This window comes from Achroia grisella, unplaced genomic scaffold (genome assembly GCF_030625045.1).
Source record: "Achroia grisella isolate CSIRO2021 unplaced genomic scaffold, CSIRO_AGI_Agris_v1 utg1581, whole genome shotgun sequence".
Taxonomy (NCBI): Eukaryota; Metazoa; Arthropoda; class Insecta; order Lepidoptera; family Pyralidae; genus Achroia; species Achroia grisella.
The window spans coordinates 753,748-766,346 of NW_026712659.1; the positions used below are offsets into that span (position 1 = coordinate 753,748).

Consider the following 12,599-nt stretch of genomic DNA (forward strand, 5'->3'; position numbering starts at 1 on the left):
GGAGGTCGTAAAAATCTCCAAACTTCATCAATAACAGCTCGTATTTAGCAGTAGTTCGTGGTTTTAAGATCAAATAGCCGACTTCTTTCGGTGAGTGTTTTTTTATGATTCCTAGATTTGTTATGTGATGTAAACACTAGAGATGAAACTGATATCCACAGTATTATTATTCATCATCTGCTTCTTCCTTATCCCATTTATTTGTGGTCGTCGTAATATGTTTTTCTCTTCCATTCATCTCTGTTCGCAGTCATTTCGTTATTTACTTCCTTTCTTACCATATCATCTTTCACACAGTCCAGACATTATTATTATTAATTTATTTTAGGCAATTAGGCCCATATCATAAATACCTTTTAGACTAACATATGTAGGAATTAATATTATATATCTAATATATTGTTATATTTAAATTGTCTGTGTGATGACGGCAATCCGCCACGGTAGCGCCGATACACCACACCCTTCGGCCAGTAGTCCTCCTTCATGATGGTGGGCAGATTATGAGACGATTTGTATCATGTAGTATATATAGTATACTAGCTAACAAAAAAAATTGTTTTGCCATATAAATTAAAATCACTATTAATAGATGTTTTGGGGTTGACAACCCTTATCACTCAGGGTATGAAAAATAGATAGTCGATTCTCAGCAGTAGGCATGAGAATCGGCTACTATCTATTAAAATATATGCATATAAAATTTCATAAAAGTCTGTCTATCCCTTTCGGAGCATATATATATATATGTAGTATATCTAACTTTGATAAAAAAAAATAACCTGCTATTTTTTAAATTTTGACGAGATTCGAAATCGCGTCTTCTCGAGATTAAATCTGAGTAGCAACCACTAAGTCTGTGACGCGTTGACACAGTTTAGAATATTTTTTTAATTATTATTCTAATTGTATGTTCAATTTATCAAGCACATTAGCTTAATCACCTCTTAAATGATGATTGCTCTAGATTAGATAATTCCGCTCACATTAGTCTGTCTGTCATATTTGTACGTACGTTGTAAACAGACGGTTCATCTCCAACGATTAATCAGTTCAATGTAAGTTATATTTTAATTGTAACTTTTTATTAGAATAGAATTTTGACGGCCTCGGTAGTTTGGTGGCCGACACTGCCTCACTTTCGATGGTCGTGGTTTCGATTCCTCGCACGGTATAAACGTTTGTATTCATGTGTATGATTGTTTGTATCCATCTGGGTGTTTTTTATATATAATATGTATGTATTTACGAAAACAAAATGTATTTGTATCAGTTGTCAAGTACCCATAATACAAGCTTCAGTTAACTTGGGTCTAGATGGCGCTGCGTCAATTGTCCTGAAATTATTATTTTAGAAATAATCTTTATTCAAATAAACAATTCATCATTATTTTCCCATTATTTGTCGGCGCAGTATGTCATTCTCTTCCACTGATCTCTATCAATCGTCATATCTAAACATACTCTTCTTTTATTCATATCATCTTTCACACAATCCATCCATCTTTTCTTAGGGCGTCCTCTCTCTTTCCATCCATCCACATTCATATTATACACTTTCCATAAGACATGGTCCTCATTCCTCCGCATAACATGCCCATACCAGCTCAATCTGTTACCTCGCAACTTTTCTATAACCGGCGCAACTTTCAAACTTCCTCGTATATACTCATTCCTTATTCTGTCATTCCTGGTAACCCCACACATCCATCTTAACATTCGCATTTCTGCCACATGCACACGCCTTTCGTCCATCCCCTTTATGGCCCAACATTCAGATCCATACAAAATGACAGGTCCTATGATAGATTTATAAATTTTACCCTTTAGTTTCAAGGGCATTCGGGGGTCGCATATCGTTCCCGAGACCTGTCGCCATTTCATCCATCCCGCCCATTCTGTGCCTTACAGTGTTCTGAATAACTGAACCGAGGTACCGAAAATCGGAGCAGACCGGAAGCATTACACCGTTTAGATAGATAGGCTTGAAACTGGAGAGACCGCCGAAATCGCAGAATAGGTATTCAGTTTTAGTTCTGCTGATCTTCAAGCCAACACTCTCCAGTTTTTCTTGCCATCTATCTAGTCTACTCTGGACCTCGATTCCATCCTCACCAACAAGCACAATATCGTCGGCAAACAGCATACACCAGGGTACCTCGTCCTGAATGTCCGATGTCAGAGCATCCATTACAATGAGGAAGAGGTAAGGGCTTCGATTGTAAGCCTACCGCCACACTGAACTTATCGGAGGCACCTACCGCCGATCGGACGTATGTGTTAGACCGAATGTACATGGCACGTATCAGATCTACATACTTCCCTGGTACACCTTTCTTCTTTAGGGCCCACCACAAAACTAGACGGGGAATTCGGTCGTATGCCTTTTCGAGATCGACAAATACCATATGCAAATTTTTATTTACATTCCGGTATTTTTCGCACAGCTGGCGTAGTGCAAAAATGGCATCCGTGGTGCCTCGACCAGGCATAAATCCGAATTGATTTTGTGAAATATCACACTCCTCTCGCAAGCGTCTCTCTATCATTTTCTCCCACACTTTCATAGTATGTGACATAAGCTTTATTCCTCGATAATGCAGTATAACATCACCCTTATTCTTGAAAATAGGCACCAATATGCTTTGGCACCATTCTTCAGGAATAGTTTCTTCATGCAACAACTTATTGAAGAATAAAGTGAGCCACTTATATCCATTTTCACCCAATAACTTCCATACTTCCACTGGTATTCCATCTGGTCCTACGGCTTTACTGCTTTTCATACTTCGCACAGCTTGTTTTACTTCTTCCATTCTTACTTCTCTGACTAAACCCACATTCACTCTTTCCTCTCCTATCGATTTATTCCATGAATTTTCTTCATTCATTAAGTTTTCAAAGTAATTTTTCCATCGATCTTTTATATCATCTTCTTTCATTAGAACCTTTCCTTTATCATCTTTTATACATTTTACATATACTCCATCGTTTGTACTCTTATCTCTCATTTTTGCTAGTCGGAAGAGCTGCTTTTGGCCTTCAGGAAGTATCTAATGAGGCGTAGAGTTTATCTTGGAATTCAGCTCTTACCATTGCAACAGCTTTCTTTGCCCTCTTTTTATCTAAATACACTTCCTTTTTTTCGTCTTTTGTATTATCATTCTCTTTACAGCTCTTTTGCCATTCTTTAAACGCTCTTTTGTTCTCTTTCAGTATTTGTTGCACACTTTCATTCCACCACCAAGTATCTTTCTCTATCATTCTCGTCCCTTTTGTTTCGCCAACAATATGTTTTGCTATACCTCTCATTCCATTCGCTATTACATTCCAACATTCGTTAACAGATTTTCCTTCCATATTATTCATTTCTATCATCATATCATTCACTTGTTCTCTAAATTTCATTGCATTCTCATAGTTCTCGAGCATGTGCCATCTTATTTTTGGGGGTGGTCGGTTTTTGTTTTTATATACTGAACCCTAATTTTTGTATCAAGTACTAGTAGTCTATGTTGTGATATCAGATCCTCACCCGGCGGACCTTACAGTCTCTGACACAATTGATTTTATTTCTCCTGACTAAGAAATAATCAATCTGTGTCTTATGGTGTCCACTTGTGTAGGTAATTAAATGATCCTGTTTCTTTTTAAACCATGCATTGGTGATGGCCAAGTCAAAAGCGGAAGCTGCCTCTAGTAATGCCTCTCCTTCGTGGTTGCGATTTCCAAATCCCCAATTTCCATGCACTCTCTTATAATCCTCATTCAATCTTCCCACATGCCCATTAAAGTCACCCCCTATATAAATATCTTCTGTACTGGCAATGTCCATCATTACAGTATCGAATTCCTCCCAAAACTTTTCTTTCATTCTATCGTCACAACCGGCCTGAGGAGCATATACACTAACCACATTAACGATTATGTTCTGTAACATTATTTTTATTGCTATTACTCTATCACTCACTCTTTTTACATTCATAACACTTTGCTTTAAATTACTATCTAACACAATTCCGACTCCGTTTCTTTTTCCATCACTTCCACAGTAATAAAACTTATATCCTTCACCTATTTCTCTAGCTTTTGACTCTTTCCATTTAGTTTCCTGTAAGCATGCCACATTTATTCGTCTTCTTTTTAGTACATCCGCTAGTTCTCTTCCTCTTCCAGTCATCGTACCTACATTCCAACTTGCATACCTTAGTCTCACATCCTGAGTTTCCCGAATTCGCTTCTTACGTCGCATCCATATATATATATATATATATATATATATATATATAGCCCTTACTCGCATCGTATTTATATTTTCCATACTGCAAAGGTTTTTGGCATAAGTGTTTTACGGCCGGCCGCCTGCCTAACACCAACCCTCCTTGGGAACGCTATTGTTGGTTGTTTAACGCCCACCGTAAAGGCGCCCGTTTTTGCTAGTTGTTATTGCCCCGGGATTTCTTTAAACTCCTTTGTTGTCCTTTTACAACAAGGTATTCTTTGCCTAAGGTTGATTTGGCATGCTAACCCAGTTCTAAGTTTTTTCTTCGCTCCCCAAATAAACTAGTTTTTTTTCAAATAAACAATTAATTTCATCAATTGGACCATTGGTATAAGTTAATACAAGATCTGCGTAGTATAGAAGTTAATACAAGTACTTTTGAATAGTCACATATTTTTTATTCTACCACTCATTCAGAACGCAAACTCATCACAAGAAGAATGAGCATGAAACTTGCGTGTTGCTCTTATAAATAAATGTTGTTCTGAAATTATTTTTTAAGAAATGATCATAAAATGAGGTGGCCACAATAAATCAAAATTAATATTTAAAAAAAGAAGAATATAATAATTATGATACATTCTTCTTTTTTAAATATTATATAAAAAAAAATATTTGGCGGACGACCTTGAATGGCGTTAGTTGTTCTGATAAGGGATTTTATATATGTTAGTCATATACACCACTAATATGCTACGTAATAGAATAGAATAGAATAGAAAATCATTTATTCAAATAAACTTACATTGAAGCATATATATATACAAGTTTTTTAATCTACCGCTCGTTCGGAAAGCTGTTTGTTGCTCTTTTAAATAATTTTATGATTACTTTACATTTTTAAGTTAAGTGTGTGAATACAAACTATCAATTAGCACTAATTCAATTAAATACTCAAATAGAAAAAATATTGAATATATAACCAACTGGTTAAACAATTAATAAAAGGAAATCAGTCATAGTGATTAGAGCAGACCGGTCCCTACAAGCAGCACCCGTTCACGAGTATGACGGATGAGCCAGCCATCACTGCGCTCGACCATGTTTTAGGGAGCCCAATGACCCGGCCCACCACGCCGCCACAAGTCTGGACATTTAACAAAACACTAGACCACAAAAGGAAGAATATAAAAAAAAATTCAATGCAGTTAAAACGAACAGGCAAGAAATTCAAGTCATGTTTCTTGTCTGTTCTTCTTAACTGAAATAGCTAGCAGAACAGGACAGTATGTTTAGGGATAAAAATGTTATATGTAATGATATATCTACACGATATGCATAGAAAGTATGCAGATCTATAACTATTTGTACCAGATTACTAGCTCTACCCGAGGTTTCATCTGCGTGAAAGTTATATCCATCCAAATATATATACAACTTAAAATTTTCACCCTTTTATAACCAACCCCTGTTTTTTTATATCGATTTTATACTTCAATTTATATAGCAAACCAATGTTTACTGTGTGAGCTATATATAATTGTTATGTTATATTGCAGACTAGTTATATCCGCGACTTCGTCCGCGCGGAATTTAACATTATTTTTCTAAAATAATAGCCTAAGTTACTCTTTAGTACATCAGCTACCTGCCAAAAAAAGTCCCATCAAAATCGGTCCAACCATTTCTGAGATTATCCGGATACGCTATCCGGAATAAACAGACAGACAGACAGACTAAAATTGTAAAACCAGTTATTTTGGTGTATATACCGTATCTATATTCATATGCATGTAGTAAAAAATGGTTATTTCAATATTACAAACAGACACTCCAATTTTATTTATATGTACAGATGAGTCCAGACCCACAGCAGGTGACGGAGCCGGTGACCCTGGGCGAGGGTCCACACTGGGACAATGCGGAGCAGGCGCTGTACTTCATCAGCACCTACGACCACACCATCCACAAGTACGTGCCTGCACAGGGCAAGCACACCAGGTCCAAACTTGGTAAGTCATATTCTACTATACATGTCTATTGGAAGCAATTGCAATTGCAAGTACTCCTCAAGAGTTGGACGACCTCATCTTTGGTTGCGTTTTTCGTTAACTCAACTATACTCAACATAACTCAAAGGTGAATGACATAGTGATCTATCAACGCACAGCCCAAACCACTGGACGGATCGGGCTGAAATTTGGCATGCAGGTAGATGTTATGATGTAGGCATCCGATAAGAAAGGAGTTTGATTATTCTATCTACCCCCAAGGGGATAAAATAGGGAATGAAAGTTTGTATGAAACTTTGTCAATTTTAAACCGATCGGGCTGAGACTTTGCATGCATAAAGCTACTATGATGTAGGCATCCCCTAAGAAAGGATTTTGATAAATTCCACCCCTAAGAAGATAAATTAACGCGAGCGAAGCCGCGGGCAAAAGCTAGTACAGTATAGAGGGCGTCTATCCTTCTTAGTATTTTCATGGTGGGGCAACTATCCATAGAGATGGACATCTATTCTCAAAAAATGGGTTCCACAAAAAGCTAAATTCTGCAAAACCTGTAAATGATAGGTAAAAAGAAAGATAGTATTTCAACGTAAATAATTAAACTAGTTACATACATAGAAATTGTTCGTATGAAAGTAATATTTAAAGAAATAAGAGGCAGTTTCAAAAAGATTTAAGCATACATAGGGACGGACAGACAGCGACAGCAACTTTGTTTTATACTATGTAATGATTAGATCTTTTCTTCTTATGCTTTTGTGTTCCTGATCTTATATACATTATTAAATCATAATAATACCCCTTCTCAATTCAACACCTACTATATCAATAAACATACAATATCATATATAAATATTATAATTACATAGTATAAAACAAAGTAGCTGTAGCTGTCTGTCCGTCCCTATCTATGCTTAAATCTTTAAAACTACGCAACGGATTTTGAAGCGGTTATTTTTAATAGATAGAGTGATTCAAGAGGAAGGTTTATATATATAATACATATCTATAGATGGGCGAACCGCCTTCATAATACCAATTGAAGGCAAGCGACACCACTTCGTGGTCGGGCTTGACCGGAAGGTGGTGGAAGTGGTCTGGACTGGAGAAGACGACGCCGCCAGGGTACTGAGGACCGTCGTGGAAGTAGACCAGCAGTATCCTGACAACAGATTCAACGATGCTAAGGCGGATCCTCGCGGGAGACTATTTGCTGGTGAGTTAGTCTACATTGTTATATTATAGGAATGGTAGACAAGTTCAAACTTGTGGTAGACCGGGTCAATGAGCTCCCTCTATTATGGTTGAGTGCAATGATGGCTGGCTCATCCGTCATACTCGTGACTGGTTGCTGACAGTGGGTTACGAACACTGATTAGACTATTTGCTTTTGCAATAGCATATGCTGGTCACTGTATTCTCCCAACCTTAATTTAAAAATGAATTGTGTACAATACACATGTACAACATTTATTTGAAAAGAATACGAGCTGAGTTTCTTGTCAGTTCTTCTCATCTCGAAATCATTCCGAACTGACGGTAGATTTGACATATCATAAGAGTCTATAATAGACCTACATGAATAAAGATATTTTGAATTTTTGAAAATATCGACCTTAATCATAATTCGAATTAAAAATAGTTTACTTAATAGTTAATTCAGTTTTGTAGTATATGTGGAAAAAGAAGGAAGCCGTCATGCCGTCTCTTGCGCACACTGCTGGTGTCATAAGGCATGAAGCTTTAAACGGTAGTAAGATCAGTGGTGTGTGTCTGAGATGATTAGGAACACAAACAGTACAAATATGAATATATTTTTATTAATTTTCAGATATATTTGTTTGTATATCGAATGTAAAAAACAAAAATTAATTTTAAGTGAAGCTTAGCACAACATATTGTAAACCGCACCTACATGTATATATTTGTATCAGTTATCTAGTACCCATAACACAAGTTTTAGCTTAATTTGAGTCTAGATGGCGCTGTGTAAATAGCATAGTGTAATATAATAAATTGAGATTATGCTGGTATAAAAAAAATAGTCAATAAACAAAGTGTTGTTATGTACAGGTACAATGGGAGGCGAGTATGAACCTGGAAAGTTCCACCTGAAGAGAGGTAGCTTGTACCGCATAGATCCTGATGGAAAGGTAAGAAAATATTTCCGATACGATATTGAAACCTCCAAGAAAATAGCTTATTCCTTCTTAAAAGGCCGGCAAAGCACTTGCAATTCCTCTGGTCTTGCGGATGATTATTTATATTCAGTGGGTCTGAGAATCGGCTACTATCTATTTTTCATACCCCTAAGTGCTAAGGGTTGTCCACCCCTAACATTTATTTTTATTTATTATCTTTAAGAAAGACGTACAACCCAAAATTTTCACCCTTCTATCACTAACCCCTATTTTTCGATAAGCGATTATAATTTATATTGCAAAACATTTGCCGAGTCGGCTAGTATGTCTTATTATAAATGCGAAAATTTGTGAAATGTTTGTTACTCTTTCACGCAAAAACTACCGAATGGATTTTGATGAAACTTTACAGTAATATAGCTTATACATCAGAAAACCACATCATTACACCCCTATGTATGCATAAATCTTTAAAATCACGCAACGGATTTTGAATCATTTTTTTAATAGATAGAGTGAATCAAGAGGACGGTTTACATATATAATTCACATACACCCGGGCGAAGCCGAGTAACTAAGTAGGCTATAATTTGAAGAAATACTATGTAAATTATAATGATATATGTCAAGTTAGTGTGATACAGACAAAGTTGCGCGGGATAACTAGTATAATATATAAATATATAGTATAAGTATAAATATAACGCAATCTGTGTTGCCAGGTGCAAAAATTGGAAGAGAATCTGGACGTCTCGAACGGCCTTTGCTGGGACGTCAGCCAGAACGCGTTTTTCTTCGTGGACTCGTTCGAGTATGCCATCAGGAGATACGATTATGACATCAGTACTGGCAACATCTGTGAGTACACTCATATTTGTATCATTATTATCGACTAGCTGTACTCCCGACTTCGTCCGCGTGGAAATTAACTTTAGTTTTCTAAAGTAAAAAGATTTTTATAATATAAAATTGGCCTACGTTTCTCCTTATTATATCAGCTACCTGCCAAAAAAAGTTTTGCTTTGCTTGGGACTAGATGGCGCTATATAAATTGTCTTGATTATATCCATGCTATATACATTATTTGAAAAAAGCTTTTTTTTTTCATATATGTAATAGGGATATTAAGGAGCTCCGTAACCGTAACTATCAGATATCCGATATAAAAAAATATCCGTAACCGTAACCGAAACTATCAGATATCCGATATAAAAAAATATCCGTAACCGTAACCGAAACTATCAGATATCCGATATAAAAAAATATCCGTAACCGTAACCGAAACTATCATATATCCGATATAAAAAAATATCCGTAACCGTAACCGAAACTATCAGATATCCGATATAAAAGTTTCGGACAAATATCCGTAACCGTAACTATCAGATATCCGATATAAAAAAATATCCGTAAATCCGAGAAACTATCAGATATCCGATATAAAAAAATATCCGTAACCGTAACCGAAACAATCAGATATCCGATATAAATAAATATCCGTAACCGTAACCGAAACTATCGGATATCCGATATAAAAAAATATCCGTAACCGTAACCGAAACTATCAGATATCCGATATAAAAAAATATCCGTAACCGTAACCGAAACTATCAGATATCCGATATAAAAAAATATTTTACTTTTGAAATATCCGATTAAAACATTAATATCCGTAACCGAAATATATCCGATAACTAACGGATAATCCGATATAAAAAAAATTTCCATATCCGCATCCGTATCCGATATAATAATCATTCCTATATCACGTTATGTAACCGTTTTATTAGCTATTTGTATTTTCCGAAATTTCATATTCATAACATATCCGCATCCGTATATCGGTATAATAATCATTCCTATATCCGAAACCTATCCGTATCCGAAATTTCATATTCATAACATCCCTGATACATAATGTATTTATGTATATTTTTACTTTCTGGTAGCTTCAGTTTTTTTTTTTAATATCTGTGTGGTATTAATAAGAATTATTCTTATTTACAGCAAATCCAAAGATAATATTCAAGTTCCAGGATTACAATCTGGAGGGCATCGCTGACGGAATGACCATAGACACCGATGGGAACCTCTGGGTTGCCAACTTCGATGGTCACCATGTATGTACCGTTACTAAATTTGAATAAACTTTTTAGTCAAAAGTTACAACTGTTAATGTAATAAAAATATATCAAAATAGTATTAAATTCAACTAACGTTGAAGATTGAAATTATGGGATAAGAGACAGGTCTTAGTTCTTTGGAGCGGCACCATACGCATCACATGATAACATGATAACGTGATAACGCCCGTGTATATATGATTATCATAATTAAATATACTTATTTAATAAATATTAATTAAATTAATTAATTGATCAAAAAAAGTAATCCATCACTGCTAACACTTGCTACAAATAAACATTTTATTCTTTCAAACAGCCTATGAATCCAAACGAAGGTCAGTTGTCTAAAAAAGGCAGCTGATCTAGGTTTTAGTAAAATGTATGTCGATATTACGACCTCGGTGGTCTAGCGGTTTAGCACACCGCTTTACGACCGATGGTCGCGGGTTCGATTCCTCGCACGGCACAAATATTTATATTCATGAGTATGATTGTTTGTATCTATCTGGGTGTTTTCTATGTATAATATGTATTTATTTACGAAAAAAATATCTATGTATTTGTATCCGTTATCTAGTACCCATAACACAAGCTTTAGCTAGCTTAACTTGGGACTAGATGACGCTGTGTGTTGTCCTGAGATTTTTATATTATATTATTGTTATTGTTTTTATATTTTTATATAAATATATATATTATATATCTCCCTTTGATGGGGTGTTAAACTTGTCATTGCGGGTGAATATCACCAAACAATGACAATTATAAAAAAAATTATTATGATGACAAAAACTTGTCATTCTACATGTGTTTAGAATTACAGCTTTTTGGAGAAGTATGAAAGTAAGTGGGTGAAGCTGTAATATATTGAGGCTACAGTGTAGGGATGTTGGGATGACACCTGTGGATGAAATATTATTATTATTTATGGTAATGTAACAAAAATTGTGTAAAAAAATCTATTTTGATAAAAGAACTGTCACTGTACTATAGGAATTAACAAATATGTTAAAAAAAAAAAAAATATGGTAATGTAAAAAACAATGTGTAGAAAAAACTTGTGTTATTAAGCTAAGCACAACTTGTGTTATTGGTGTTAGACAACGGATACAAGTACATAAATACATCTATACATATAAATAAAATTGGAGTGTCCGTTTTTAATATTGAAATAACCGTTTTTACCACATGCATATGAATGTAAATACGGTACGTACATCAAATAATATTTTTTACATATTTTGTCTGTCTGTCTGTCTGTCTGTATTAACAAATATGTTAATACCTATACTTGTAATGCTAATTTAATAAACATTCATACATTATTTCTGAGTAATCTATAAAAATCGGCAATTAATATTTATTTTCGACTAGCTGTTCCCGCGAATTGGCCGCGTGGAAATTAACTTTATTTTTCTAAAATAAAAATAGCCTAAGTTACTCCTTAATACATCAGCTACCTGCCAATAAAAGTCCCGTCAAAATCGGTCCAGCCGTTTCAGAAATTAGCCGGTAAAGACAGACAGACAGACAAAAATATTAAAAAATGTTATTTTGATGTATGTACCGTATTTATAGTCATATGCATGTAGTAAAAAACGGTTATTTCAATATCACACACAGACACTGCAATTTTATTTATATGTATAGATTTCATTTTACAATTTGTAGGTTCTCAAAATTGACCCCCGCTCGGGGATTCTTCTGGAGAAGATTCGAATCCCAGCACAGCAGGTGACTTCGGTGACCTTCGGCGACTGCACCTTCGAGGAGTTGTACGTGACGACGGCGTGCGTGGACCGTGGCCAGCACCACCCACCACCCAGCGGAGCCACCTTCGTGCTGACCAACCTCGGAGTTAGAGGATACCCTAATGTTAACGTCAAACTGTATTGAATTGTAGGCTACCAACCTCCTTGCATAAACTAGCCATATAACACAGACACATTTTAATAAAAAGTATACTGTCAAAAATGTCAAATTCATTCCCTTGCAAATTACTGATCTAAATGAGTTGTTAAATTATTATTAATAATTATTTTTACTTCTGATATTATATACACCGTCATATATTCAATCTTTTATTAATATCACTCCT

At 35.3% G+C, this 12,599-nt stretch overlaps 3 protein-coding genes across 3 annotated transcripts; 1 reads left to right on the forward strand and 2 right to left on the reverse strand.

The window, feature by feature from the left end:
* LOC131841329 (regucalcin-like) lies at nucleotides 1-12,397 on the forward strand. The gene is made up of 7 exons (XM_059189654.1): nucleotides 1-90; nucleotides 6,078-6,234; nucleotides 7,247-7,450; nucleotides 8,308-8,387; nucleotides 9,098-9,233; nucleotides 10,383-10,495; nucleotides 12,173-12,397. Exons 2-7 carry the CDS (start codon nucleotides 6,078-6,080, stop codon nucleotides 12,395-12,397), a joined length of 915 nt encoding a protein of 304 aa, XP_059045637.1. The 5' UTR covers nucleotides 1-90.
* Nucleotides 1,820-3,011, reverse strand: LOC131841338 (uncharacterized). The gene is made up of 2 exons (XM_059189662.1): nucleotides 2,320-3,011; nucleotides 1,820-2,213 (listed from the first exon to the last, which is right to left on the reverse strand). Exons 1-2 carry the CDS (start codon nucleotides 3,009-3,011, stop codon nucleotides 1,820-1,822), a joined length of 1,086 nt encoding a protein of 361 aa, XP_059045645.1.
* Nucleotides 3,524-4,180, reverse strand: LOC131841340 (uncharacterized). The gene has a single exon (XM_059189663.1). It carries the CDS (start codon nucleotides 4,178-4,180, stop codon nucleotides 3,524-3,526), a length of 657 nt encoding a protein of 218 aa, XP_059045646.1.
* Nucleotides 12,398-12,599: the final 202 nt, after the last annotated feature.